General features: G+C 49.2%; 1 protein-coding gene across 5 annotated transcripts in view; it reads left to right on the top strand.

The window, feature by feature from the left end:
- Window positions 1-25865, top strand: part of FHOD3 (formin homology 2 domain containing 3) — a 482415-nt gene that overhangs the window by 68647 nt on the left and 387903 nt on the right. For all 5 annotated transcript variants that reach the window (XM_066246735.1, XM_066246736.1, XM_066246734.1 and 2 more), the window contains exon 3: window positions 10472-10536. In XM_066246735.1, the coding sequence (XP_066102832.1) occupies window positions 10472-10536 (65 nt within the window). The remainder of the gene's footprint in view (window positions 1-10471; window positions 10537-25865) is intronic.

The following is a 25865-nucleotide window of genomic DNA, read 5'->3' as shown; positions in this document are numbered from 1 at the left end:
GGCCCTGGGCCCATGGTCCTTGACCACGTTTCTGCACCGTAACAGCATGGGATGCTGGGGAAATGAAACGGTGGGAAGGCAGGCCTCCTGACATGGGCAGCTGCGGACAGGGGACAGTAGCCCAAAAGCAGCCCAAAAGCTGCACATTTGACAGGTGTGCTGTCTTCCAACTAGTCTTCGTTTGTGGTGACCCACCCCACATGCTTTGGGTGACACTCTCTTTGTCCAGAAGGGTGTGAAGAAGCCACCTTGACTGATCTCTGGTGGGGAGGTCCCTCTGTCCCTGACCTGGGTTGCGGAAAACATGCCAGAATTGTACTGTCCTGGCATTGCCGGGTGACCCTGGTTATGCCCGGGTTATTTACCACACAGCGCTAGCCGAGCTGGTTGGGAGCAGCCTGCAGGCTGAGCCCTCCTGCACAGGTGGGAGGTGTCTGGGCACATTCGCAGCGTCACTTGCACTGAGCATCCCAGCCAGGTCCTCTCCGGGAAGTGTAGCATTTGGCAAAGTCTGTGTGTCTGAGAACTCATGTCTCCCACAAACAGGAGTTAAAATATAATTTCTTCCTAGTTAGCAATTGCCCTATTTAGGCATGAAGGGGTCAAATGAAATACCATTCTTCTCTTGATTTCTATGTGTAAGTGATAGCAGAATGCCTCCTAATGTGATCATCTGACAGAGACAATGTGGCGAGCAGTGTGAAAATGACAGTGTTTTCCACACAGCATGTCCTGAGTGAATCTTCCCGGCTGGACGAGTTTGTTTCTTTGTTCTTATTCATTACCCTGCTCTTTTTTACTGGGACTAAAAATTAACTAACTCCTTGTTTAGAGTTATCACGCAAGCTATAGCTAATTGGAGAAGAAGGGGAAAGACCTTCAAAGGTGGAAGGACAAAGTACTGATTACGCTAGCAGAATGGAGCCAGCTCTGCTCATGGCTTTGCAGGGCTGGGGGACTGAGCAGGGGAAACAGAAGCCCGAAAGCCTCTGGGTAGCATGCCTGACCCTGCCGTCGTGTGACCTTGGGCAAGCCATTTGACCTCTCATAGGAGTTAATAAAATTTATTTAGAAAACGAGGCCACTATTACCCAATCCTGTTTCCCTCCCTGCATCAGTAGGGATTCCAGTAGGGTCTCTGGCATTCAAGGAAAGCACAGTGCCGAGCAGCATAGCTTAGTGGTTAGGGGCACGGGCCTTGTGGTTCATCTCGTAGGTGTACGACCAGGGGAATGTTATTTCATCTCTCTGAACCTCAGTTTCCTTTAAGTGGGGATAACATAGTCATAATACCGCCTCCTTGGGTTGTTGTGAGGTAAAGTGTGATGTATCTAAAACAGGAAGCTAGTTTCTGGTATGTGATACACACTCAAAGCGAGCAGCCCTCCCTGTAATTATAGTCAGCATTTGAGAAGATTGTACTTTAAAATGGGAATCATTGGATTTTAGACCTGGAAGGGCCCGTGCATTTTTTCTCTTTTTCCTTTTTTAAAGAAAACCAAAACTGGGCTGGCCCCCCCCTTTCTGCTTATTCCCACCCCACGGCCTCAGAAAGGAAACCAGCCCACAGAAAAGGTGGGCTTGCAGTTAGCTCTGCGGGGGTAAGGTGGGGGGGCGCGGTGGGTGGGAGTATGGCAGAGCTGAGAGTGGGCCTGGGCAGCACTGTGCTTTAGGGACGTTGTAAGGACCAGCATGGCTGCTGGATGTGGCGTAAGCAACCCCAGCTGCTCCGAACTTTGGGTGACTTGGAGCAGCCACCTTACCCCTGGCTTCACTCTGAGGGTCAGCCCCGAAGACAGCTGCTGCTTATCTGGAAGTTTGCTCACCTGACAGGGGGGCTGGTAAATACTCACCCCACCCCCTCTCCTGTCCCCAGGGGTGTTATGGGGGTGGCGAACGGCAGATGAAACCTGATGGAGGGGGTCTGGGGAGAGTCTGGCAGGGTGAGGCTCAGAAATGAAGGACGTGAAGCCAGGCAGGGGCGGGTAGGGCTGTAAGGAAGCCCGTCGGCAGGGGCGGGTGGGCTTGGCCCGCCAGCTTTGCAGTGGACATGCTTAGAGGGAAGAAGAGGTTTGGGGAGATCTCTGGTTAGACTCTTAGACACCTAACTGCCCCAGGGATCCGTGTGTGTGGGTGGGGGGGTCCCTGAATCCCTGAGGTTTCTGTATAGTTGGTGAGTATGCAGGGTTTTTGGGTGGGGAAGGCTTTCAGCTGCCTTTTAAATCAGATTCCCAAAGAGTTCTTTTCATCCCAAAATGTCAACTGTGAAGGAGCAAGAGCAGTTTTCCCTTCTCATTGTCTGCTACAAAAATTAACGTCATCCAGTCACATCTTTGTCTGGGTTTCCTCTGCATCTAGACCTGCTGCAATGGAAAACCACCTAAAATACATTTTAAACCTTAATTCAAAAACCTACTGAACCTGAAAAACCAAACCAGATCACAGACAGAAACTGTCTACAAGTTATAAGAAACTCTGGTTAGGGTATAAGAGGAAGCAATGAAGAGTCTCCCCTCTTTTTCCTCTTTCGTGATTATCTTCTGCTTGGAGTGCAGTGTGTTGTTGTCTGAGGCTTTTCCGGCCAATCAGTGAAGGGTATTAGGGTCTCCTGTCTTCTCAGTGCTGTGCAAGGCTCAAGGTGCAACCTCTAAGACCTGTTCGTGGCCATGGTCAGGAGGAAACTTGCCCTTTCACACAAGAGGTGCCGTGAGGGTGAGTTCAGTGCTGGTCTGGGCGGGGTAGCACAGAGGCCCTGCACACCAGCTCTGGCCTGCTGCTAGGGCGGCTGCCTCTGAATACCCCAGGAGAAAGCTATTTAGATGCTGGTTTCTAGGTGCCTACTTCAGGAGGTTTGCCCTGGGCCTGAGAACCTTGCCTTTTAAAAAACTCACCAAGTAGTTGGATGCCATGTTGAGGTTCTTGATCATGGAAAACAGTGCAACCCTCTGAGGAACTTCAAAAATTGCCCTCCTAGGCCCTGGCCGGTTGGCTCAGTGGTAGAGCGTCAGCCTGGCATGCAGGGGTCCCAGGTTCGATTCCTGGCCAGGTCACACAGGAGAAGCACCCATCTGCTTCTCCCTCCCTCCCTCTCTCCTTCTTCTCTGTCTCTCTCTTCCCCTCTCGCAGCCAAGGCTCCATTGGAGCAAAGATGGCCCGGGCGCTGGGGATGGCTCCTTGGCCTCTGCCCCAGGCGCTAGAGTGGCTCTGGTCGCAACAGAGCGACGCCCTGGAGGGGCAGAGCATCGCCCCCTGGTGGGCAGAGCGTCGCCTCTGGTGGGCGTGCCGGGTGGATCCCGGTCGGGCGCATGCGGGAGTCTGTCTGACTGTCTCTCCTCGTTTCCAGCTTCAGAAAATACAAAAAAAAAAAAAAAAAAGAAAGAAAAATTGCCCTCCCACACCCAGCCCTGGACCAAGGAAATCAGATCTCAGAGGTGGGCTCAGGCTTTATAAAGCCCCCACCAAGTGATTCCGCTCCATGAGGGAGACTGTTCCTGCAAAGGCTGCAGTGGGTCAGACAAGAGGGGATGAATGCCTGTGCTGAGTGGCCAGTGGGACTTGACAGGCCCTAAGTACCTTCAAATGTCAGACTGTATAATGGGACAAAGATGCCAGCAGGTAGGAGTGGGGGTGCAGGTAGGCGCTGGGCTTTATAGTATGGATTGGGATCAGACAGAAGAGGACCGACCTGCAAAGAGGGAGCTGCTGTGGAACCCTGAGACTGAGAGAGAGTGGGGCGAGTGGACAGAACTTTGAGCAGGGAGGCTGTGGTCAGGTGTGGCTCACTGTGGATGTGACCAAGTGGGCCTTGTGGCCGAGGTAGGCAGGTAGAGTGGGGCAGTACCCCACTCAATGGAGGAGGGGGAAGGAGCTGTGAACCTGAAGACGTGGTACTGGTTGGGGGGAGGGAAACAAAAGAATAAAATGGACATATGAAACCATGGGTAACACACAGAGAGATGATGGACTACTTACTGAAGTAGTGAGGTTAAGGGGCGCGGGAAATTGGGGAGGGGAGAAGAGGTTTATACAGGTTAGTCTGAGGTTATGTTCCACACTGAAGGTAGGAAGTGGCCAGGTGAGAATTATTGGCCTGGGCCCCAGCTGAGAAGCATCAAGGAGCAGAGAGACTGTGGGGGGTGATCCACTGGAGGGAGTTGTGAACCTAAAACTTCTCTAACAAAATGAAGTCTGTCTTAACAAGTGAGTAATCAGGCTGTGTCCAGGACGCTATGTTGGTTACAGATGCTCTCGGAAACGCAGGCTTCCTGTCTCTTTCTGCTCTGCCATCCTTAGGGTGCAGCTTCCCCCTTGGATGCTTCATCACAGTTAAAAAATGGCTGCTCTTCCTCCGGCATCACAGGAAGCCAGGGAAGCGCGCATTGGTTAGGGTGTATCTTCTCGGTGGTAACCAAGAGGTTCCAACATGGTAGTTTAAAGGCGAGAGAAGAGTCTTTCTTTCTTTCTTGTGTAAGGGTTCAAATGTGGGCAGTCCTTCTTGGGGCTGGTCGAGGATTTCATTTCTGTGTCTAGAGTTGCTTTGACTTTTCCCTGCCCACCTGCCTCCTGGCCGCCAGGAAGGAGGAAAGGGGCCGAGGGCGTGCTTGTCCATTCCTTGTGCATGTAGCTTTCCCTCACACGCCCGTGGCCTGACGTAGGTTCATCTGGGCTTGTGGCCAGGGAACCCTCTGCCTCTGTTACCATGGGTGCACAGTGGTCCCTGCCTGAGATGAAGAGCAAGTGTTAGTGCCAGTTAGGTCGGCCCCCTTTAAAGAGCTTTTCCAGAAGCACCGCCAATTTCCACATGCAGCTCACTGCGGAGAACTGTGTCACATGGCCACCTCTGGGGGCCAGTGAGACTGGAGAATGCAGTTTTAAAAAAGAATTTATTGATTTTAGCAAGCGAGTGAGAGACAGACAGAGACAGGAGCGTGAACAGCAATCTGCTCCTGTGTGTGCCTTGACTGGGGATTGAACTGGCAGCCTCTGCACTTCGGGATGACATTCCAACTGACGAAGGTATCCGGCCAGGGCGAGAATGCAATGTTGAGATGGGTACGTTGTCACCTCAAACAAAATTGGGTCCTCTTTATAAGACAAAAGGGAAACATGGGTGTTAGGTAGGTAACCGTGTGCCTCAGCAAAGAGAGAACATTTCAAAGAAAAAAAAAGGGCAGTTAACACCACGCCACAAAGAAACCGCGTTGTGAGAAGACCAAGGCAAGTCCAGGGGTGAGGTAAGGAGATGCAGGCTGTCCGCAGGGAGCAAGGAAGCAGGGAAGTAGTGGAGCAGAGGACTGAGGGTGAGAGGGAGCAGGATCGCACCCGAGCTCGGAGCTCTGAACCATTCCACCAAGGCTTCTTTCCCACTAGGGGCACCTAAGGATGAAAGGTTAAAACTTTAAAACTCTTAGAAGAAGATAGCAGTAAGTCTTCATTTCTTAGGGATGATGACACCAAAAGCATATTATTATCCCATTTGACAGTCAAGGAAGTTGGGGCTCAGAGAGGCTGAGTATCTTGTCCAAGACCACACAGTTGGCTTCCGAGTTGATGCTTTTTGTCTCTACTGTCTACGAGGGAAGGACCAGAATGCACCTGGAGACAAATGCAGTAGCAGCTGGCTCTCGTGGACTTGGAGCTTTTGAACAAATTAATCTTTGCTGACGCTGTGTTTTCACTCGCTGATGACTAGTTCAACTCCATCTCTCCATCCCTCGGGCAGAGCGCTGGCTGAGACTCACAGATCTGGAAGCTTTCTAAAAGGAAGCTTATTCCTGGGTGCTGAGGGGGCCCTAGTTTCTGTTCCTGCCATGTGGTTAAAACATGTATTTTCTACTCTTGATCAAAACCATAGTATAGTTCTAATTTGAGTGGAGGAATATTTGGAGGAATTAATTCTGCTGTTGGTTGCAAGAAAGTCATCAAGCTTTTGGCTCTATGCCACCTAATAATGTATGCACTGTTCTTACAGTCACAAAAATACTTTATATGTTATTTGTATAAAAATATTCTCTTGAGGGACAGAACTGAAATACAGGGGTTTCTGTCAGACTTACTTGGTTATACCAGACCCCACCCCCCACACCCCGCCCCAAGGCCATAGACATTATGGTAGGAACAACTGTGTGTTCTGAGAAGCCAGCAAGTTTTGGAGAGTTCCTGTAGCAGCAACACCCTCACGTCCCTGGCATGTTTGCCTTGATTGGAGTCTCCTTGAATTGAGTGTCTATTTTAGAAAGTTCTCTTGTCACTTGGGTAGCACTGGCCTTGGGTGTGGGCACTTGATTGGCTGTGGCCGGTCTCCAATGCTGGTGATGTTTCCCTGGCAGTGGTTGTGCTGATAGGAATGGAATCTGAGTCTCCCTGGGGAGGTACAGGTCAAATTAAATTGCTTTTGCCTCTGGGTCACCCCTGCTGTAAACAGGTGGATTCGGAAGGAGTGGCAGCTATGAAACTGATACCGCATGTCAATATCAGGAAGGAAAGGATCACTAAAGCGTTTGTACTGACTCTGCGCGGACAGCCTCTCACTGATTTTTGGAACGTGGAAACTCCATGAAGGCGGATACCGAAGTTTGTATTAGAGTTCTCCAGAGAAATAGAACCTTTGAGATATCTGTCTGTCTACCTAGCCATCTAGTCTCAGCTACCTAATCTAATCCATCTGGTCTACTGAATCTATCTAAGAGGGATTTATTTCAAGTAATTGGCGCACTCCATTGTGGGGACTGGCAGGTCTGAAATCTGTAGAGTGGGCCATTCAGGTAAAAATTGAGGTCTCAGTCTTGAGTCCATAATCTGCAGGGCAGGCCGAGTTTGTGTGGCTGCTGCCTTGAGGCAGAATGTACATTGTGCACCTTCATATGAAGAGTGGGATGAGTGAATGAATGAAGGGACTAACATCAGGGAGGGGATAGGGGCACAGGCTCTGGGTCAGACTGCCTGGGTTGAATCTGAGTTCTTTCCCTTCCTAGCTGTGTGACTTCAACTAAGTCGCTTAACCCTTCTGGGCCTCAATTTCCTCATTTTAAAAATAGCAATAATGTTACCTATTTTGTGAAGATTAAATCTGTATAAAGTGCTTAGAATCCCATCTGGCATGTGATAAGCATTCCATAAATCTTAACAACTATTATGATTATTATTTTCCAAATGCAAACTGATATTGTATCCCACTGTGGGCAGGAGAAAGGATACCCATGATTATTTAAATTTTCTCTGAAGGTTTTAGCCATGAAACAGAAGACAAAGGCATATTTACTACAAAAGTGGGGATAAAATGATTATTTTTAAATAGATGATATGAATATTTCCCTAAAAGAAGCCAAAAATAAATCAGCCAAAAGATTTTTAGAATCATTAATAGCTGTAAGATGGCCATACACAGAGGAAAACCATAAAAATTAACTCTCTCTAATATATCAGCATTAACCAATTAGAAAATACGTGGTGAAGTGAGGGAAGCTGTCAAGCTTAAAGGAACTCTATGATGGGTGTCCTCTATGCACTGGTATTTGATACATATATAAAACATTGAACTTCCTATAATTCTTGAATTCTTAGGATAAACCTTATTTGGTCCTATTATACTATTTTATTATTTTCGTAATTTGGTTTACCAATACTTTCTCAGATATTTGCATCTTAATTTTTTTTTTTTTGTATTTTTCTGAAGCTGGAAACGGGGAGGCAGTCAGACAGACTCCCGCATGCGCCCGACTGGGATCCACCCGGCACACCCACCAGGGGGCGATGCTCTGCCCATCCGAGGCGTCGCTCTGTTGTGACCAGAGCCACTCTAGCACCTGAGGCAGAGGCCATGGAGCCATCCCCAGCACCCGGGCCATCTTTGCTCCAATGGAGCCTCGGCTGCGGGAGGGGAAGAGAGAGACAGAGAGGAAGGAGAGGGGGAGGGGTGGAGAAGCAGATGGGCGCTTCTCCTATGTGCCCTGGCCGGGAATCGAACCCGGGATTCCTGCACGCCAGGCCGACACTCTACCACTGAGCCAACCGGCCAGGGCCGCATCTTAATTTTTTAATGAATATCCTCTTTGCTAGATTTTAGTATTGAGGTTAAACCACTAAAAACAGAGAGTCTTTGTATCCTCTGCAAACCCTGGAGGAGGCCGTACAGTGAGGTGGTTGTGTGGCAAAAGGCAGGATGCTGCTGGTGACTGTGGAGTCACTCTGCTTTCAGGCCTGGCTCTATTACCACCAGCCCTCTGACTTTATGGAGGCTATGCCATTCCTGCAAGCATTGTTTTTCTCATCTGTAAAATGGCACAGCAATGGTACCTACATCAAAGCTGGGAGATAGTGGCAGTGGGTGAGGGAAGAGAGTGGAAGGTGAAGGACCCCCTCTGGGCACCTGCTGCCCTCACCGCCACTTGTCCTGCTTTGGCCGGCTCCCTCGGCGTCCACAGCCCTCGGGTCCACACACAGAACTTCACACAGATTCCTTTCATCATAGGGTTTTGTGTACAGGGGCAGGCCGGAAAGGAGATGGCAGCTCCGAATGGTTGGCCTACCAGGTCCCCCTTAGAAAGACTGCCCTAGTTTTCATGGAGTTCCTGGAATTCTTGAGAGACTGGCCCGCACACTCACTGTGGAAATGGAGAATTCTGTGGGGAAACTCAGACACTTCCTGAAAAGGTGACTTTGCAACTGTTTGTTGATAAAAGTAGGGCTTCTCCAGAACTTGAATCGTTCTGAAATATTTTCCCTGGCCATCTATGCTTCCCCACTCTGGGCATCTAGAGCATGTACTTTGCCCACCTTTCGGTATTTATCATTGACTCATATCCGCTGAGCACGTGAATTGCAGACAATGCTCCGGGTTTGAGGAGTCCGGTGCTGTTCCCCGTAGCCAGGGCCTGGCTGCGGTAGGGTTCTGCAGTTTCGCTCCCCACTCTGGGTGAGGCTTCCGACCTGATGGGAGCTGGCCCCACCCCGGAACACCTGTCCTGGTAGTTCCCCAAAAAGCCGTTCGATAATTCAGCTCAGTGCACCTAACTGAAACATCCCTCCTAGTAGGATCACAAAAATGAGAGGAGTGTCAAGTGTCAACATCAGGATTGTCAGGAGAGAAAATTGTGTGTGTGGGGAAGAAAGTTTTGAAGAAGTGCTTGTAGGAATCTCAAACTTGTCTCCCAAAGATGGGTCAAGTGCTGTGTGTTTGTTGTACGCTCCTTGAGACTAGTGCCTTGCACACAGCAATGTAAGACAATCAAATGAACAAGGTAAGAGGGTGAGAGCGAGCGGTTTCTGGGGACTGAAGGGGACTGACTGCAGGTTCTCTGCCTACACAGCTGCAGCGAGGGAGGCTCCTGCAGGCTTTCGTAGGACTATGCAACTGGCTTTCTTTTCTCCTTTAAAAGAAGAATAAAAAGAAAAACCCTTTGGAATCATACTTTGCCCTCTTGTCTGTTCTCAAGAATAAAAGATATAATTATTTCAATGATGACTATCGGTTCATAATCACAATATTAATAGTGTAATCTGGTGAGAGGTATGGTTTCTTCCCCTCCAACACAACTGTAAAACCAGGAAGCAGGACAGGACTGCCAGACTCCATTACTGATGAGGCCCTGACAGGCAGAGATGAGAGTGGCCAGAGCACGATGGGAAGGGGAGTCTAGCCACCAAGAGCCCAGTGCGTTATCTGCTGCCACGCTGCTTGGCTGGCTCCATTTTACCTTTGTCCACTGGCTTCCTCTTTCCCCAAATCTCAAAGCCTTTGCTACCCCCAGGCAGCCAGGACTAGTGCTTGTTTCCACTTCTCATGATCTCCGTCAGCTGCTCTGTGCTTCAGTCCTCGTGTGCATAAAGTGGGTGAGCCCTGGTAGCAACAGGATCGGGGAGAGGGCCATCTTTTTCCTGCCTCGTAAGAAATGAAGTGAGAGGGAAGCGAAGGTGAAGGATGGCGTGTAAATTGGTGTTCCTGGTAATAAGTAGCCCGTAAGCTCTTTGGTGGACTCCCATCTTCCTGTAAAATATAAAAGCCCTGCAGTCTTGAGCGGATACACAGCAAAGCAGCTCTTTCTGATTTCCGTACTCTGTGTGCCCCTTTCCTATACCCAGAAAAATGTAAAAATAGCCATGGAAATGACCAAGCAGATTGTGTTGTTACATTCCTGGGATTTCACTTTATGGGCACAGATTTTAAAATTTTCCCAACATGGTCAAGCATGAGTACATGCAAACTCTGTGGATAGAATGAGTTGACTGAGTTTGGCAATAAAATGTGTGTGTCAATCTAACAGAGTCGAACTTTATTATTTTGTTTTCTGCAAAGCCCTGTGACATCACATTATTTCAGGACAGAGTCTTGTTCTGCTTAGGTCTCTGCTTACCCGGAACCCCTGTCAGGTGGGTTTGTCAGAAGCTTCAAGTTGTTTGACAGCATCTAGGGTTCTTCTTGTTGATTCCTGATGCCCATGTGTTTTTTAATTTCCTGTTTTCTCTCCATTAGGCGGGGCAAGAAGCACAGCATCATCCTAAGAACACAACTGTCTGTGAGGGTCCATGCCTGTATCGGTGAGTGACATCTGTAGAAGGGGGTGCTTGCCATCTGACCTCAGTGACTAAACACATGATGAGAAATGCCACTCCCAGGAATGCGATAGTCACTGTGATGCTACCTACTTGGATTAGCCTCTACTGTTGGCTTGGTTCTTAGTAAAGCAATTTCTAGCAATAGTTTTGAAACCCTGTTTTGCCTGACTTCCTTTGTTGTTTGGTCAGTGGACAGAGCTGGAGCTAAGACATTGTTGATGAGGTTCTCTTTGGTGATGCTAAGAGAGATGAGGTCCTTTCTGGGGCTGTGCCAGTGTCAATTTCCATGTGCTTCTGGGGGGTCTGCGAAGCTCCCTGTGGGGAAGTGAGGTCTGAGGCGCTGGTTTCTGGTCAAGTGATTGAAAGGGAAATCTGATGTCAGTGCAGTCCGGGGCACATGTGGATACTGAGAAATAGGGTGTTGAACAGATGTATTTGTGGTTCAGAATGGTTTGCCTGCGGTCACTTGGGAACCCCATTGGGGCCATTCCTGTAGCCATTGATTTTTTTCTGAACCCTCTGGTTTCCCAACCAATACACAAAGGTTGAATGGGACAGAAATAAATTACTGATGCAAAGCAGACAAACTCTCTGTAAAGTGTTTCTAAATCTGGCTTGGTTTCCTCCTGGCATTGGGCCAAACTGAGGCAAGTATGTAATATAAAAAGGAAAAAAAGAGGAACTAAATTTTACTTTATGCATAGAAGTTGTTTCATATCTCTGAGTAATTTTGCTTTTACTTAATATACACTGTGGTCTTAATTCAGGCCTCTAATTAGGAGAGCATAAGTCATCCTGTTGAAACCCAGTCTGCACCTGGAGTGTGGTGTGCATGGGCGGAGTGGAGGAATCATTTGTGGTCCTTTCTTCTTCCTGCATCCCTGCTGGAGACCCGGGGATGGGGGTGAGGGAGCAGCTGGATGTGGAGGGAAAGCTACATAATGGTACTTCATTTGGGGTTAGGCATGGTCAAACTGCAAGTGTCTTGAGTGACAGTCTTTGCTTAACTCCATGGCCCGGAGTAATTGTGTAGCAGACTCATAACCCTCAGGAGCTGGTGGGTCATGGTATCAGGAGGGTTTGTAATCTTGTTGGAAGCAAAGCAGGACCTGTAGGACCTTCAGCTAACATTAACCATACACTTCTCAACTGCCTGTAGCACTGAGTGACCATAAGCCATGTGTGTGCACTTGATTATGTTTAATTGGTTGCTTCTGCATTACTTGCTTTATATATATTTTTTGGTTATTTCATATATATATACATCATGCCTACCTGAAGAAAAGGCCTGTGACTCTTTTTGGATCAACCCCCCCCCCCCATGTTTGATCTAGAGCAAATCCAGGCATATAGTGTGCTAAACTGTTCAGTATTGGTTGAAATATAGCTAGGACTTGGGACATGAGTATCAACTGGCATTTCCCAGCAATAGAAAGACAGTGGAAAGCAGATTTACACCAAAATGCGCTAGTTCAAAATCCTAATGAACTAGCTCCTTTTAAGGAGCACTCTTTTGCGATATGTGCTTAAATATTTTAGTAGTTTTTCTAATTAGCTACTATGTTATTGACTCACTGCATTAATTCGTGTATTCTCTAGTCCCTTGTAGTCCATGTAAGACCCATATCTTACTCTCGTGGTATGTGAGTACCTCTAGCTAGTCCAGCTCACTCTCTCCCAGGACACACCCCCCTTTCAGCTTGAGGGGGTGAACTGTAAGGGGGTGCTTACAGGGTCAGTGTGTATGTTCCCAAATCTCTTTAAGCCAACTGCACTTGTTAGTAGAATTTTGTTATTTAATGAAATTGTAACATGAATATTTTATAAACTGTTTAAATGCTTAGAAATGTCACTGCTTAGAAAATCCATTGATTATATTGGGAAAGATTGAAAATTAGTACAAAAGCCTGCCAACATACCTGGGTTGTGACAACTACAATAGGTGGAAGGTATTGTAAAAATACAGGGCTCTTGTCTTCACGGGTATCTTTATTCTTGCTTGACTTCAAAGAACCTGAGGTCAGAAATCACAGGCCATGTTATTGGGATGGTTCATGGAGGAAGGTCCACACAGGATTCCAGGTAATAGATTCTTAGAAGGGCCATGGCCCAGAACAGGGTGTGTCTCCTTCTGTGCTATAAACGGGGTGACCATCTGTGCCCCATTACAGGCCAATCAGGATGGCCGGTCACTAGAACTGCAGGGTATAGTTTTAGGGTACGTATATATCATTTTTAAAGAATTTTCTGCTTTAATCAGTTTTCACCACTATTTTGGTCTGAGTATGTCAGATGAGGATTTGATTGTGTCAATTAACATCAGCATCCAAGAAGGCAAAATATTAAAAAAAAAAATCCCCCTTCCTGTTATTTGCAAGATCTGGGGAAGATTTATTATAATAGCACTAAATATTATCCTTTGGTTATATACAGAAAATGGAATGTATGCATCATGTGTATAAAGTACCAGCCTCCACTGTGATATATGCTTTCCCTTTCCAAATGGCAATATTAGGTGAGAGTTCTTGGGGATGAAAACAAACAAACAAGCCTGGCACAATCTTTAGTCAAAAGGACACAGGAAAACATGACAAGGGTGGTGGACAACCATTCACATCAGCAGTTTGAGTCGCTGTTTCTTTACAAGGTTACTTTTCCTCTTCACAATACAATAAACAGTTGAGTTATTATAGGTGTTGGACAATGGCTGATGTCTGAGGCTTCCCCAGGGATCTTCCTTCCCGCCTCACTGTTGGGTGAAAAGGATCCAGGATCAGCTTTGGCTCATGGCTTTAAAATGCTTTCAGATAGCCCTGGCCGGTTGGCTCAGCGGTAGAGCGTCGGCCTAGCGTGCGGAGGACCCGGGTTCGATTCCCGGCCAGGGCACATAGGAGAAGCGCCCATTTGCTTCTCCACCCCTCCGCTGCGCCTTCCTCTCTGTCTCTCTCTTCCCCTCCCGCAGCCAAGGCTCCATTGGAGCAAAGATGGCCCGGGCGCTGGGGATGGCTCTGTGGCCTCTTCCTCAGGCGCTAGAGTGGCTCTGGTCGCAACATGGCGACGCCCAGGATGGGCAGAGCATCGCCCCCTGGTGGGCAGAGCGTCGCCCCTGGTGGGCGTGCCGGGTGGATCCCGGTCGGGCGCATGCGGGAGTCTGTCTGACTGTCTCTCCCTGTTTCCAGCTTCAGAAAAATGCAAAAAAAAAAAAATGCTTTCAGATAAATTTTTCTAAAATAATGTTTTCCTCACCCCACTTTCTCTTCTCCTTCATTCCTGTTTCTATTAAGTGCAAGAATGTTTAGCATCCAGGACTGTGTGTTGATGAATTGGAGGTGACATGCCTTTGGAGTTCCCCAGTGTTAACTCTGGAACTCTGTATCAGTTGGGACAGGACTGGAGTTAAGCCTTCATGGTTCACAACTGAGCAAAGCTCGTGAAAAATGAAGGCCACAGGGGCCCTGCTTTGATGGTCACAGCCAGCAGCCGAGACAGGTCTTTTCTGATAGCACGGGAGTTCTGATGCGTTTGGCAGGAAGACGGAATGAGATTTTGGTATGAAGAGAGGCCCTGCTCCCCAGCCTTTTGCACCTCCGTCCTCCCCACTATAGTTTTTACTTCTTGGCACATTTTTAGTAGAACCACTTGATGTAACAGATTGTAGCAAACAATGCATAACTTGTCTTCTTAATCTAGCTTCTGTCTCTCCAAAAAAGGATGGTATTATCATGGGCATGAAGTTATATATGAAAAAAAATTTTGTGATAGGCAATGAGGAGTCTGTATTTTATGAGGTTAGCTAGAGAAAATAAATTTTTTGGTCCCTGCAAGAGATCCTCTTTCCAGACACCAGAAGAATGTTTGGAGGGCCAACTGGCTCTGATGACTAAATCTCCCCATGAAGAGAAAAAGAGCAGAAGCATTGTGGGTAAGGAATGGAATCGAGAATTAAAAAAAAAAAAAGGTTTGAAGTCATCAGGATCCTAAAGTTAATGTCTGCGTGTTTTCTACTGGCTAACTTTGAAGGCATTTTGTTTGGCTTAGAACTCCTGTGCTTCAGTTTCCTGAAGCCGACCCTGTTTTCCCAAACAAGCCCTGTTGATTGATTGTCTGGGATGAAGAAGGCTGACACTGTTGAGTATCCAGCATTAGTTAAACAAAAGGATAAAAAAAGTTGGCTGAAGACCCCAAAGTGTCATTTATACTAGTAGTTGCAAAGAAGAACCTGGCACAAAGGGTCTTCAGAGGCATGTTCCCCCAAACTCTGAGATGGTGAGGTCCCCCCATGAAGACAGTGATGACATAGGTAGAAGCTGGCAAGTGGCTGCATGAGATTAGTGTCATTGCTCATTAAGGGGAAAGTCACAGAGATAAAGACAACTTTAAAGTGCAAGAAAACAATGTAGGAGGGGGCTTTTCATGCACAGATGCAGAAAAGTAGCCAATTTCCAGCAGATATACCTGTAGAATGAGGCATGAATAGAATGTGGCATCAATCTATCATTTGCAAAGCATTCTCTTCTCAAGAGTGAGATCATGCAGCTGTGTGCTTTGCCCTGTACCAAGGAGGTGAGTGACAGTGGGGCAGTTCTTCAAGAAGACCGTTCTAGTGCAGTGGTCGGCAAACCGTGGGTCACGAGCCACATGCGGCTCTTCATCTGACGTGCTAGCTGATTTGGAGGAGGTGACTCCGAGGCACAGTGTGGGGTAGCATCCCGAGGCCATGTACAGTCTTAAGGGAAAAGTCCTGTATCCATGCGGGCTTTCGTGGGTGGTGATGGAGATAGTGTGTGTCCATACGCATGGATGACAGCTCAGGGTGCGGCACGGATTCTGCCCAGTGTCTGAACCACCTGTAGCTACAGTGTGGAGGGTGCTGGTCTTCAGTGTGCTGAGTGTGGGGAGTGGAGCTGTAATCCATGACCCTCTGTCCCCAATACCTGTCTCAGGTTTGGCTTTTTCATTTTTTTCCTTAAAATTTACTTATTGATTTTAGAAAGAGAAGAAGGGAGAGCAAGAGAGAGAGAGACAAAAACAGTAATCTATTTCTGTATGTGCCCTGACAGGGGATTGAACCGGCAACCTTTGCATATCGGGATGATGCTCCAACGAACTGAGCTATCCCAGCAGAGCTTGCCTTTCATTTTTAAGCCTGTGAAGGTGAGCATGGCTCCTCCATCCTCTCTCAGCTCACCGAGCTTTCTGACGGGGCCGAGCACTGCTTCCCCCACCTTGCGTGTCTCTTCCTGTCTGCGCCTGTGAGCCGGCTTTATGTGGCTGAGCCTCCTGGCTTTGCAGGGAGGCTCCCTTCCGGCTTCCTCGGCTGATATCCCGCCTGCCCCTCTGGTGGCCTGCTGAGTGCCACTGGACTTTGGCACTAACTGGATTCCAATGTGGTCCTTGTTTTGCCTCTTGACTATTTGGAATTTCCATTAAAACTAGAGGTTTCGTACTAGAAACAGCAAAATGCCTTTTTTGACACCGTTTGGGCATAATAACTACCTGAGTGCTGGTTCCAGATGAGAAGTCCTTTAGCACCGTGGGAGCTGAGACACCAGAGGCCTGTGTAGTGACATGTGTTAGCTTGGGTGTCCAGAGCCTCTGGGCATTTGGGGTCTCCTGTGTGGCTGCAGGAAGAGAGTAAAACAGGCTGTCTTCTGGCCAGGAGACCCCCGCAGAGCCGTTCTTTCTCCCCTTGGCCCCCTGCCCTGCTTTCCCTGACCTCAGGCCCTGACCTGGGCTTCTTGCTAACTCTCACCGGAGGCTGCTTTTGCTCCTGTCCTGCCTCTGCAGGTGGTGTCCCTCCTGTCCTGTCCCTGGATGTCACAGTGGCCAAGCTGACGTTGTCCTGGCCATATTCTCCCCTAGTGGTATTATGTGCATTTGATCACATTTTCTTTTTTCTGTCCTTGATGATGAGATCTACTTGGCCCTCCAGAACCCTGGAAGCCCAGCTCCCACCCCTCCTGCACAGTCCCCAGAGTGCCCGCTGCAGCCTCGGCACACGGTGGGGTTGGCTTTGCAATCTTGAGTCTCCCTCTGCCCCAGGAGACTTGTGGTGCCTGCATTTTAAAATACCTCCTCCCTTTCACACCCCATCAAGTCCATGACCCATTTTTGCCCAGGGTACCGGTCTCTAGGTAAAAACTAGCTCTGCGGGTTAATCAGATAAATGCCTCCCATCATCTGTTTCCTATTAACCTGCCTCAGCTCCCAGGAGGCAGAACCCACAGAATGTCCACCTTGAGTCTTGGCTGGCATAGGTCAGCTACTCCATAGGTGGCTACTTCTAAATGCCTTACAATCAAATATTGATTGACAAATATGCCACCCCCCCCCATGAAGGCAGAAAGGATATGGGAAGGATATAAAACAACCAACAGGTTTGTTGAACTGTGTGAGCATTTAGTATTTAGATGCGGGTGGGTATTCAGTTCCATCACATATCTGTCCACAGGTGCTATGATCTTAGAATAGATAGGTCAGGAATAATTTCTCACCAAAAATGAAAAGGGAAACGAGAATTTAAGGCATGTAGGCAAACATAAATATGGTGTGTGGTTAAAGAAATAAAGACACACACCTATGAGAGAGTTAACATGAGAACCTTCCAGGTATAGCTGGAGACTCAGGTCAGCTCTAGGAATTAAGAGGTATCAAGAAAGGAAAAACGGGCCCTGGCCAGTTGGCTCAGTGGTAGAGCAGGTCGGCCTGGTGTGCGGAAGTCTTGGGTTCGATTCCTGGCCAGGGCACACAGGAGAGGCGCCCATCTGCTTCTCCACCCCTCCCCCTCTCCTTCCTCTCTGTCTCTCTCTTCCCCTCCCGCAGCTGAGGCTCCATTGGAGCAAAGATGGCCCGGGCGCTGAGGATGGCTCCTTGGCCTCTGCCCCAGGCGCTGGAGTGGCTCTGGTCGTGACAGAGCGACGCCCCGGATGGGCAGAGCATCGCCCCCTGGTGGGCGTGCCGGGTGGATCCCGGCCGGGCGCATGCGGGAGTCTGACTGCCTCCCCGTTTCCAGCTTCAGAAACACACACACACACACACACACACACACACACACACACACACACAGAAAGGAAATACGAATGGGAACAAATGTGAACCGAGCCACAGGAAAGAAAAGCAGGTGCGTCAGGGCCTCTTACAGCAGCTTCACTTTATATTTGTATTCTTATCCCCGCCTTTTACTTGATTTAAATCGCTTATTCTCTGCCTCTCTAGAACTTTATCTTTCATCTCTAACACTCTCTAGATGTTGTATAATAGAATCTGAGCATATGTTACAACCATCATCAATGTGTACAGCCTTAAGAAGGGACGTGGAATTCTGGCCAAAAAAAAAAAAAGAGAAAAAGATGGTAGAAAATAGTCATGTTGGTGGGGACACCTGCAGTTGTTACAAGACTAGTTTAAACCACGTGCTGCCAGTTAGACTCTAAAGTTGCTGTCCAGCAGAGCCTTGAGTTACGTCCAGAACGCAACCCTGAGTGGAGAAACCATTGTGCTTTTGGTCGATTTCTACCAGCGTCTCTACAATGCTCTGGCCTGTCCCCTGCGCGTCTGACCTGCCTGTGGGTACAATGCAAACCCTAGTGACGGGCTCTCTGTCCCACGGCTGTCTCCTTGAAGAGGCAACTTCATTTTTGTCACTGAACAAAGTTTATGTTGGGAAAACGTCTTGTTAATAGAAATTTTGATAGCAGCGGGCCTGGAAGCTGAAGGAGGGGTGGATGGCTCACAGATGTCCTGCCGACTGGGGGTTCTCTCAGGACTAGGTGTGCACCCACATGTTTTTCAGGTCTTACTGAGAGACACAGAACAGATTCCTGACAGGGGGACTTTCTGGGCGTTTTACTGATTTCTATTGTGTTAGAAATACCTAATGGCAAATATTTAACATGGGAAAAACCCCTTGGAAGACACTGGTTGCAAAACAGGCGACCAATTCAGGATTTAATTCAGTGAAGAAAAGGTCTTAGGGCATTTGTTACAGGTGCTGTCGTCTCCAGTTTATATCCTAGAGTCACACAGCAACAGAATAGCAAAGGAGCAAATTTAGATAGGTGAGCATAAATGAAACCTTGTTATCATAATTGGAGAAAGAGAAAATTTATGTTTTTAATTGTACCCAGAGGGGATGTCTTTTCCCTGCATCCTGGTAACTGGATTGTGATCGTGTGGGCAGGAGAAGGATCCGTTTTAGGTTCTTAGGGAAATGTTTGTGGGACAAGTTATAATGTTAGGTATGCCATCAACACTTCAGTCATTTAACTTTTTAAAAAGACTCCGCTTTAGATTCAATGATCAATTTAATAACACTCTTAAAATTAGATAATGTATTTACAAGTATTTGTAAAATGCTATAAAAGATGATTAGTTTGAGAGAAACTCTGCTAAAAGAAATAACTGAAAAAGAAATCTCAGTTGTTTACCTTGGCCATTTAAAAAAAGTAACATGGACCACGTGTACGGACTGACTGACCTTCACAGATTCGTCCAGTCCCATCTACAGTTTCACGGACCCTGCCACCCTTCCTGAGCCACCGGAGGGGCTGAGGAAGGCGAGGCCCCAGGCGGTGGGCGTTTTCCTATAGGCCAAGTGCCTGGCAGGTGGTGGGACTAAGCTTAAGTTTTCCATCCTTGACTAGTGTTCTTTGCCCTGGTCTGTTACTTCTCCTTTGGGGCCATCTCTCTAGTCTTCAGCCCCTTTCTGGATTAGTGATTGCAGAGACCGGTGCAGCCCAGAAGGTTTGAAGAGTCTGAGAGATGCTTGCCAAAACATCTAAATAAATGTCTTTCAAAACATTTTCCCCAAGTGAAGTTTCACCAGGCTTCAAAGGATGGTTTTCCAGCTGAGTTCTGCTGTGGTTCACAGATGGCCTCAGGAGAAAGGAAGTCAGCTGAAAGAGCTGGCTTTTACCCTCCTCTTCAAGAGATGCTGATGTTTGGTAATGCCCTGAAAGGTCCTCCCTCCCAGCCAGGCTGCGACGCCTGGAGCTGGGGCTTCCACGTTCCTTCCGGGCTCCGTCCTGACCCTCTGGACGCACAGCCTGGCGTTTCAGGCTTCATGTCGGGAAGTCCCTGGAAAGGACGATGCTCAGCTGATGAGACTACGCGCTAGAAGTGGCTTCTAGCTTTAGAAGCTGCTCGGAAGGAAAGAAGGGTTCGGGGCTGGTGGCCTTGAGTCCTTCTGCTCTTTTCTGGCAAAATCTGTGAGGCAGGGGTTCAGCATCAGGTAGCAGCTAGCTCTGGATCATTTAAAGATAGACTGTTTTGTGTCCTGTACAGCACAGTGTCCGACTCACAGAAAGAGACCCCAAGTTATTTGTTGATTAAAGAAAGCTGCTGAAAGGGTCATGGTATTGATGACAGTTTAATTTGTTTACTTCAGAAATGTTTTCCTTGCCAGACCAGGCGTTGGCGCAGTGGGTAGAGCATCGACCTGGAGACTGAGGACCCAGGTTCAAAATGCCTGGGTCGCTGGCTTGAGCGAGGGTTCACCAGCTTGAGTGCAGGGTCGCTGGCTTGAGTGTGGGATCATAGATATGACCCATAGTCACTGGCTTAAAGCCCAACGTCACTGGCTCAGGTGGGGACACTCCCTCCCCCTTTCCGTCAAGGCCCATATGAGAAAGCGATCAATGAACAACTAAGGTGTCGCAACAAGTTGATGCTTCTCATCTCTCTCCCTTCCTGTCTAACTGTCCCTGTCTGTCCCTCTTTCTCTCTCTCACTAAAAGAAAAAAGTATTTCTTTGGTATTTTCTCAAGAAGAAGAACAAAAGGCAGTAAATGGGAAGTCACAAAGCTATGGAAGTGGGTAGTATGTCATTTTTGAGGGTGTTTCCAGGAGGGAGGGCTCTCGGTTGTTCAGGGTACTTTGTGACTGGGATTGCACAGCTGTGGGTGTTCATGGCTTCTGTGGCCTGTGCCATGCACGGCAATGTGAGTGGTGACTTGGGGACCCCTTGCTGCCCCAACCTGGGGTGTCCAGGCCTCCGTGGAGCTGTGAGCATAAATTTTGGTCCTGAGGTTGGAGGCTAAGAAGGTGGTGGCTTGGGCTAACAACCCGATAAATGACTGCTCTGTAGAACAGTGCTTCTAGGGAACTGGGTGGGATGCTCTTAACCCCATCATCATTCCCGGCTTGCACTCTCAGGGGAGGGTCTACTGATGTGGAGAATAAGCAAGCCCTGAGCACGTGTGATCAAACACTAAGGGAGACAGTTGAATGCAGGAAGAGTCATGTCAAGACCACAACCTAGCACCAAGTGCTAGCTACACTGAATAATAATTTTAAAGTTTACAAATTACGCTCTTAGTACTGTAAAAGCAGCCAACATATTCTGTATGAGTTGATATTTACAAAATGCTCAAATAGATAAGCTGTTTAAATCACACCTGAAGATACAATCTGTGTGTTTGTTTTTCCAACAACAGCCACACTAGCGGATGGGAAACTCTCACTACATGTAGAACAGTAATTTTGGCAGCTGGCTCAGTATCTGGAGAATTAAAAAAGAAGTTTTGTTTGGCTCAGGACACCTTAAAAAGCTCCCCCATGATATCATACATTGGCCTCTCCTCCACCTCATCTCCCTGCAGTGAGCTGGCAGCTCAGGGTGCCCGGGCACGGGGCCTGAGTCAAGGGCTTGATGAGGGCGATGTGGTTGGCCAAGGGTGGGCTGATCAGGCACTTGTCCCCTTCACCGGGCATTGGCTCCATGGCCTCAGAGGCCACGGGGAAGCAAAGCAGAGTGCCACGGAGCACTTTGCACTTCATCAGAAAGCCATAAAAAACAATTACCAGCCCATCAGGGACTTTGGAAAGGAGAGCTCCACAAAGCTGCCCTGGCTAGGTGTTGCCAAGGCCACTGTGCGTCACTGATGTGATTTGTGCTGTAGGTTTTCTCTGATGGAATCGAGTGGAATCTAGAAGAGAGATGTGTCCGTTGAGATGGCCTCCCAGAGGGCTTGGATCTGCTCAGGCCAGGTTTCTGAGGCCGGGCTGCTGGTCAGCTCCAGTGCAGTGTAAGAATGGGGACCCTCAGGCCCTGGCCGGTTGGCTCAGTGGTAGAGCGTCGGCCTGGCGTGCGGAAGTCCCAGGTTTGATTCCCGGCCAGGGCACACAGGAGAAGCGCCCATCTGCTTCTCCACCCCTCCCCCTCTCCTTCTTCTCTGTCTCTCTCTTCCCCTCCTGCAGCCGAGGCTCCATTGGAGCAAAGATGGCCCGGGTGCTGGGGATGGCTCCTTGGCCTCTGCCCCAGGCGCTAGAGTGGCTCTGGTCGTGACAGAGTGACGCCCCGGAGGGGCAGAGCGTCCCCCCTGGTGGGCAGAGCATCACCCCCTGGTGGGCGTGCCAGGTGGATCCCGGTGGGGTGCATGCGGGAATCTGTCTGACTGCCTCCCCCTTTCCAGCTTCAGAAAAATACACACACAGAAAAAGAATGGGGCCCCTCAGAGGGCAGCACAGCGGTGGGTTTCTCAGTGTGGCCTGCTGCCTCTAGCTGTCCTGAAGGTCTGGGGCACAGGCATTTCCAGGGTCTGCCTCAAGCCCTAGCCCTTGTCAGGACTCCTAGGAGGCTCCCGGCTGTGGCTTTGGGTTGAAGGGGGCATGAGGAATATGGGATTCTGAGTTTACCTCACTCCTCGGGGCAGCAGACCTCTGACTTAGGCCTTGTAAGGAGGACTTGTAGTGTCACCTTCAAATGAGGTTGTGGTAGAATCCAAAATAAAATATTCAGTTTTTTTTTTTAAAAAAAACAGCCCTCTTCTGGCTTTCCTTTATTTTTCTTAAATACATGGCTTAGAAGTGAAAGTTAAAAATTTAAAATTTAAACAGCAGGGCTCTAGAGCGGTCCTGCTAAGGTTCAGAGGCCAGTACTGTATCTGGAGGTGTTGGTCCCTCTTCCAGTGGGGGCCGAGGAGGAGCAGTGGGGGCAGGATTTGGATTCTGGAGCCAGCGTGGTCAGGCAGGTGGACCTGGGATATGCCTTTCCCCAAGTGGGGACCCTCTCGCTTCCCTTATGAGTTGCTGAAGGGGCTGGGAAGCCGTGAGGAGGTCTGAGGTGGAGAGCCTGGTGTCTGGCGGCTGTGCAGCATTCTCGTGACATGAGCTCTGTTGTTGCTGCTGTCAGGATTCAAGCCCATGGGGGGGGGGCTTGAACACATCACCGTCATTTCATGTTGTGTAATGTGAGACCTGTCCAGATTTACACATGACTTAGAAAAAAACCTCATCAGCTTTTATTAAATGCCTACTGGTTGCAATCACTGTGTTAATTGCTATAAAGGGAATAAGTACGCATGTAAGTAAATGCAGTACAAATAAGAAGCGGTCCTATCCTCTCTCATGAGTAATTAGAAGCTGTGTGCTTGATGATTCCAGTTCTCCCCTGAGTTCTGGAGCTGTTGTTGAGATTTGTGCTGTGTCCACTGAATACCTGAACTTCATCTCTTGTCCATCCCCATCCCCTTCCCCTACCCTACCCTTTATCCCCATCCTCTATCCCCACTCCACATCCCCACCCTCATCCCCCATCCCCTGTCCTCCATCCCCCATCCCCTATCCCCCATCCCCTATCCCCCATCCCCCATCCCCTATCCCCTATCTCCTATCCCCTATCTCCTATCCCCCATCCCCTATCCCCACCCTCATCCCCTAACCCCCATCCCCCATCCCCTATCCCCTATCCCCTATCCCCATCCCCCATCCCCCATCCCCTATCCCCTATCTCCTATCCCCCATCCCCTGTCCCCCATCCCCTGTCCCCCATCCCCTATCCCCTATCCCCCATCCCCCATCCCCCATCCCTTATCCCCTATCTCCTATCCCCCATCCCCTGTCCCCATCCCCTATCCCCCATCCCCCCATCCCCTATCCCCCATCCCCCATCCCCATCCCCTATCCCTCATTCCCTATCCCCTATCCCCCATCCCTCATCCCCTATTCCCCATCCCCTATCCCCATCCCCTATCCCCATCCCCTATCCCCCATCCCCTATCCCCTATCCCCATCCCCTATCCCCTATCCCCCATCCCCTATCCCTTATCCCCTATCCCCATCCCCTATCCCCATCCCCTATCCCCCATCCCCTATCCCCCATCCCCTATCCCCTATCCCCCATCCCCTACCCCCTATCCCCCATCCCCCATTCCCTATCCCCCATCCCCTATCCCCCATCCCCCATCCCTATCCCCTATCCCCCATCCCCTATCCCCCATCCCCCCATCCCTTATCCCCCATCCCCTATCCCCCATCCCCCCATCCCCTATCCCCCATCCCCCATCCCCATCCCCTATCCTCTATCCCCATCCCCTATCCCCCATCCCCTGTCCCCCATTCTCTATCCCCTATCCCCATCCCCTATCCCCTATCCCCCATCCCCTATCCCCTATCCCCTATCCCCCCATCCCTTATCCCCTATCCCCATCCCCTACCCCCATCCCCTATCCCCCATCCCCTATCCCCCATCCCCTATCCCCCATCCTCTATCCCCCATCCCCTATCCCCCATCCCCTATCCCCTATCCCCTATCCCCATCCCCTATCCCCCATCCCCTATCCCCCATCCCCATCCCCTATCCCCATCCCCTATCCCCCATCACCTATCCCCATCCCCTATCCCCCATCCCCTATCCCCATCCCCCATCCCCATCCCCTATCCCCCATCCCCTATCCCCCATCCCCCATCCCCTATCCCCCATCCCCCATCCCCATCCCCTATCCCCCATCCCCTATCCCCTATCCCCCATCCCCTATCCCCCATCCCCTATCCCCATCCCCTATCCCCTATCCCCCATCCCCATCCCCATCCCCTATCCCCTATCCCCCATCCCCTATCCCCCATTCTCTATCCCCTATCCCCTATCCCCATCCCCTATCCCCTATCCCCCATCCCCTATCCCCATCCCCTATCCCCATCCCCTATCCCCATCCCCTATCCCCATCCCCTGTCCCCCATCCCCTATCCCCCATCCCCTATCCCCCATCCCCTATCCCCATCCCCCATCCCCCATCCCCTATCCCCCATCCCCCATCCCCATCCCCTATCCCCCATCCCCTATCCCCTATCCCCCATCCCCTATCCCCCATCCCCTATCCCCATCCCCTATCCCCACTCCCCACCCCATCCCTCATCTCCACTCCCCATCCCCATCCCATCAGAGAGGCTGCTGCCCACCCACCTCTCAGTCTCCAGTACTTTCAGCACTGTACTCTGACCAGTCCTCTCTTGTGTCTCCAGTTGTGTGAGAGCCCTACGTCTTGTTTCCCAGTGACAGTGACCGTTCAGGGCAGGTGGAAGGGTAAGCACACCTGGAAGGAGGAGGAGTCTGAGGCTTCCAGGAGCCAATCATAGAGCTGCCCTGAGCCTCAGTTTCCACACCTGAACTTGGGGAGAGTTTATTTAACAATGAGAATCTTCTCTATATACATTTATTTTTCCCCTTCTTTACTAGTATGGTTACATTGGATTTTCTCTTGAATCTTTTGTCTTTTTTTGTGTGTTTTTTCTCCAAGGGTATTTGCTCACAAAATTCTAATTATGTATACTCTTTATTTCTCTTCTGATTCTGTAGTGTCCTGTGTTTTTCTGACTTTTTCCTGATTCTTAAATTGGACTAGATGGTAGGCCCAAGGTAAGTAGAGAGAACAAAGCAAAGCCCGCAGTCCCCAACTGATTCCTTAGGTCTGTTGTTTCTCAGACAGAAACAGAAAATGGACAGAACGCGTTCTCCGGACTGGAGCTCAGCCGTGTGCGGAAGCCTGAACGTCACAGCTGGGCAGCAGCCCTCCCTCCCTGCTGTTCCTACAGGGGTGTTTCTCCCATTCTTCCTTATCCCCTAGGAGAGCATCACTTCCAAACCCAAGAATCGAAGAATTCACCTTCTTATTTCAAAATGAATTTATGTAATTGCTCGTTATTGCCCTTTTTCAGAGCATTGATTTTTACTTTTCAGTCAGACAATATTATATTAGTTTCAGGTGTGTAACATAGTGATTAGACATTTACCGTATTTTTCACTCCATAAGACACACATTTTTACCCCTAGAAGTGAAGGGGGAAATACTCATGCATCTATGGAGCAAATGCTCATGTTTCTTAGCTGCTGAGGGGCGCTGCAGCAGTAAACATATGTAGAATGAGCACCAGCTCATTAGCCATGCCCAGATGGCACTGAAGATGGTATCATATATGAAAATAGCGAAGAAAGTGATACCAGTGATTGTGAGCCACTGAGCTTCTTAAATTCTGACTCTAGCGATGGTGAGTTCCTGGGGTTCCCAGACAACTATAATAGAAGAGTATTTGGACAT

The sequence above is a fragment of the Saccopteryx bilineata genome, chromosome 11, assembly GCF_036850765.1.
Source record: "Saccopteryx bilineata isolate mSacBil1 chromosome 11, mSacBil1_pri_phased_curated, whole genome shotgun sequence".
NCBI lineage: Eukaryota > Metazoa > Chordata > Mammalia > Chiroptera > Emballonuridae > Saccopteryx > Saccopteryx bilineata.
This window is presented reverse-complemented; position numbering and strand designations above follow the sequence as displayed.